This window comes from Acanthisitta chloris, unplaced genomic scaffold (genome assembly GCF_000695815.1).
Source record: "Acanthisitta chloris isolate BGI_N310 unplaced genomic scaffold, ASM69581v1 scaffold1407, whole genome shotgun sequence".
Lineage (NCBI taxonomy): Eukaryota > Metazoa > Chordata > Aves > Passeriformes > Acanthisittidae > Acanthisitta > Acanthisitta chloris.
In genome coordinates, this window is record NW_008684107.1 from 8642 (window position 1) to 11874 (window position 3233).

Here is a 3233-nt window from a genome sequence, read left to right on the forward strand (position 1 = left end):
ACCCAGACAACAATTTCTTCACCACTGCTATTCGTCCCCACGGAATATTTGGTCCCAGAGATCCTCAGCTGGTTCCCATCCTCATCCAGGCAGCTCAGAGTGGCAAAATGAAGTTCATAATTGGGTGAGCAAGGCTCAGGCATTTTATAACTCTGTTAAAATTGATGCTGAACCTACAAGGCCCTTTTGGAAGGGAACAATATGAAATCTGTAGTGTTGTTTCTTGGATTTTCAACTTGTGATCTACGTGTTGGGGGCTCAAGCACTGAGATGGTGAGTGTTCATAATGCCAGAGGAATATCCATGAGGAAAACTGATATGGCTTGAGCTGCCTGCATAGTCTAAAGAGCTGTGCTATGAGATAGGGCAGAGCTTAGATTACTTGCTGTTAATTTGATTTATACACACTTCTGGTATCTGAGGTTCCTCCAATTAAAAAGCCTATTAAATATTAGAAGTATTTTAATATTTCCGATTATGACATCAAAGGTATTTGCCATGTTACTGAGCCTTGCAGAGCCTCTAGTGGACCACTGAAATTTCAGAGCAAGAAACAGCTAAAACTGTTTTGCTCTGGAAAGAAGTGTGCTCTTTAGTTTAGAATGGATTTGTATTACATGGAAGGACCTGGTCTGGGTGTGTATGTGCACATGTGAACACATGTGAAGCACATAGGCTTGGGTTAAAAGAAGGAGGAGGATAAAGTTGTGGATTTTGGGGTATTGGGTTTTCGGTTTGGGGCATTTTTGGTTCTTATTTTGCCTTACTTGTGATCCAAGTTCACTCACACCAATCCATGAGCAGGAAACCTGCACTAACTCCAGGTTAACGTTTGGTGCAAGTCAGCTCAAACCTGCATTTCTCACTTCAGGTTTCCTACCACTATGTAAACCTGTGTACACCTTCCAAGAAAGGAAATCAAATAGCTGTTCATCCATGAACACAGGGAATGAACATCATTCCTTCTCAGGGCCTTGGAATGCAGTAATACTGGTTTTTGTGGCCAAATATGATGGTTTGTAACGAACTATTTGTTTGGTTTACTTTGAGTTATTTGATTTCAAACTGAAAGAAAGTAGGTTTTGGTGTTAGGAAGCAATTCTTCCCTGTGAGGGTGGTGAGGCACTGGCACAGGTTGTCCAGAGAGGCTATGACTGCCCTGCCCCAGGAAGTGTTCCAGGCCAGGTTGGACAGGGCTTGGAGCAACCTGGGCTAGTGGAAGATGTCCCTGCCTGTGGCATGGGGTAGGATGTGATGGGCTTTAAGGTCTTTTCCAACCCAAACCATTCCATGATTCCATGATTTAGCTGGACTAAGTAGATTCATTTTCTGTACCTGTGCAGAAATAGATTTCACACTGTGGGTTAAATCTCTTCCAGCTGAAGATGAAGTTGACTTATTGAGGGAGTAAGTTAGAATTTTATGAGCCAGGAAATTCCTAATTGGAAGCTTGTCCTCAAGTGATGTTCTTTGTGCTACTTACCCCTCTGTTTCTGCTTGTTCTGCTTCCATGGATCACTGCTGATCCTCAGACCTGGAGGATCTACAACACCTAGAAATTTGGCAACTTGGGAGGGTTAAAAATGGTGCTTTTAGAGGAATGTAAACTTCGAGGGCTGTGTCCAACATAAAATGTAGTAATTCCACCCTCCCGACAGGGTATGGCCTGAGGTTGCAGCAGTAGAGAGTAGGAGAAGCAGAAACTTGGGATAAATATGTCTTGTGTGAAGTTCTTCCTTTTGCCACAAGCAGATTATCAGCCTAACTAGCCTTAGAGCTAAAACTTCTTACTTTTGTCTGTGCAGGGATGGAAAGAACCTGGTGGATTTCACCTATGTGGAAAATGTGGTCCATGGGCACATCCTGGCTGCAGAAAAGCTTCAGAAAGGCTCACCTGTGTGTGGGAAGGTGAGGAAGGGCACTGAGGGGAGGGGAAGGAGTGTCCCCCAGCCAAACTTAAGCTGCAAGCCTCTGCCCCATTCTCCAGGCTGATTTTCGTGTGCCCTGAACATCCTGGGGTGAGTTGAGCTCCACACACGAAGAGCTCAGCTTTTCTGTCTGTGGCTGTAATGAATAGTTGCTCATGTGGTGACCATTCTATGCACCCACATAATCTGTCTGAATATACTTGAATTTCATGCTGTAAAACCATCTGTGGAAGGAAATCCAGGCAGAACTGCGGGCAGCTGAAGTGCACATGTGGAAACATAGAAGCTTCTAGGACAGAGCTCAGAATAGGAGAAGTTTTTACAGCCTTTCCTGGCCCCACCATGCTCTGGGCATGCACTGTACATATGTCAGATGCTTTCATGTGTTTGCATTGTGGTGTGTCAGGCAGTTTGTGTGAATTTTGGCCTCAGAATGTGGGAAGTAGCTGGTTTTCTTGGCAAAAGAGGGATTCATCCCTTTACAGACAGAGGTGGTGGTTAGTACAAAGCAGTTTGTCAGGAAAAGGTGTTCTTGCCCAGGTCAGGGATGTCAGTCTCCTCAGCATGAGTGTGAGATGGACCAGCACAGAGCCAAAGTTGTGCAAACCACAAGGATTTTATCATCCTGCTTCTTGTCTTCCTCTCTTTTCAGGCATTTCATATCACAAATGATGAACCAGTTCCCTTCTGGGCTTTCATGTCCCGTATCCTGACTGGCTTGAACTACGACCCCCCTAAGTACCACATTCCCTACTGGTTGGCGTATTACCTGTCCTTGCTGCTGGCCCTGCTGCTGTGGCTGCTCAGGCCCCTGGTCACCATCAAGGCCACATTTACCCCCATGCGGGTGGCACTGGCTGGGACCTTCCACTACTACAGCTGTGAGAGAGCCAAGAGGGACATGGGCTACACTCCTGTGGTGAGCTTGGATGAGGCCATAGCCAGGACTCTGCAGAGCTACCCCCACCTGTGCCGGGCCAAGGCCTGAGGAATCCCTCATGGATCTGGATTTATTTCTACTTGGTATTTGTAATTGCTTTGACATCTTACCATGAGCACTGAAGCAAATTTCCCAGATTCTCTGGAATGAGTTTTCCTGACATCCCTCATCCTCCTCTGGGTTGAAAAACCCTCATGTAGGAGCTGTGGTAACAGTTCTTTTCTTTGATGTGACTTCTTATTTTGAAACAGCTGCTGAACTCTGTGGACTATGAATAAACACTGTGCTGTGCCCCCTTCAATCCCAACCCAGCATATCAACATTCCTTCTCTACTCTCTCCACCCTTGTCCTGTGTTTTGTTGCT

General features: G+C 45.7%; 1 protein-coding gene across 1 annotated transcript in view; it reads left to right on the top strand.

The window, feature by feature from the left end:
* Positions 1–2944, top strand: part of NSDHL (NAD(P) dependent steroid dehydrogenase-like) — a 10976-nt gene extending 8032 nt beyond the window's left edge. The window contains 3 exon segments of the mRNA XM_009079170.1: positions 3–124; positions 1806–1908; positions 2581–2944. Of these exon segments, the coding sequence (XP_009077418.1) occupies positions 3–124; positions 1806–1908; positions 2581–2916 (561 nt within the window). The 3' untranslated portion in view covers positions 2917–2944.
* Positions 2945–3233: the final 289 nt, after the last annotated feature.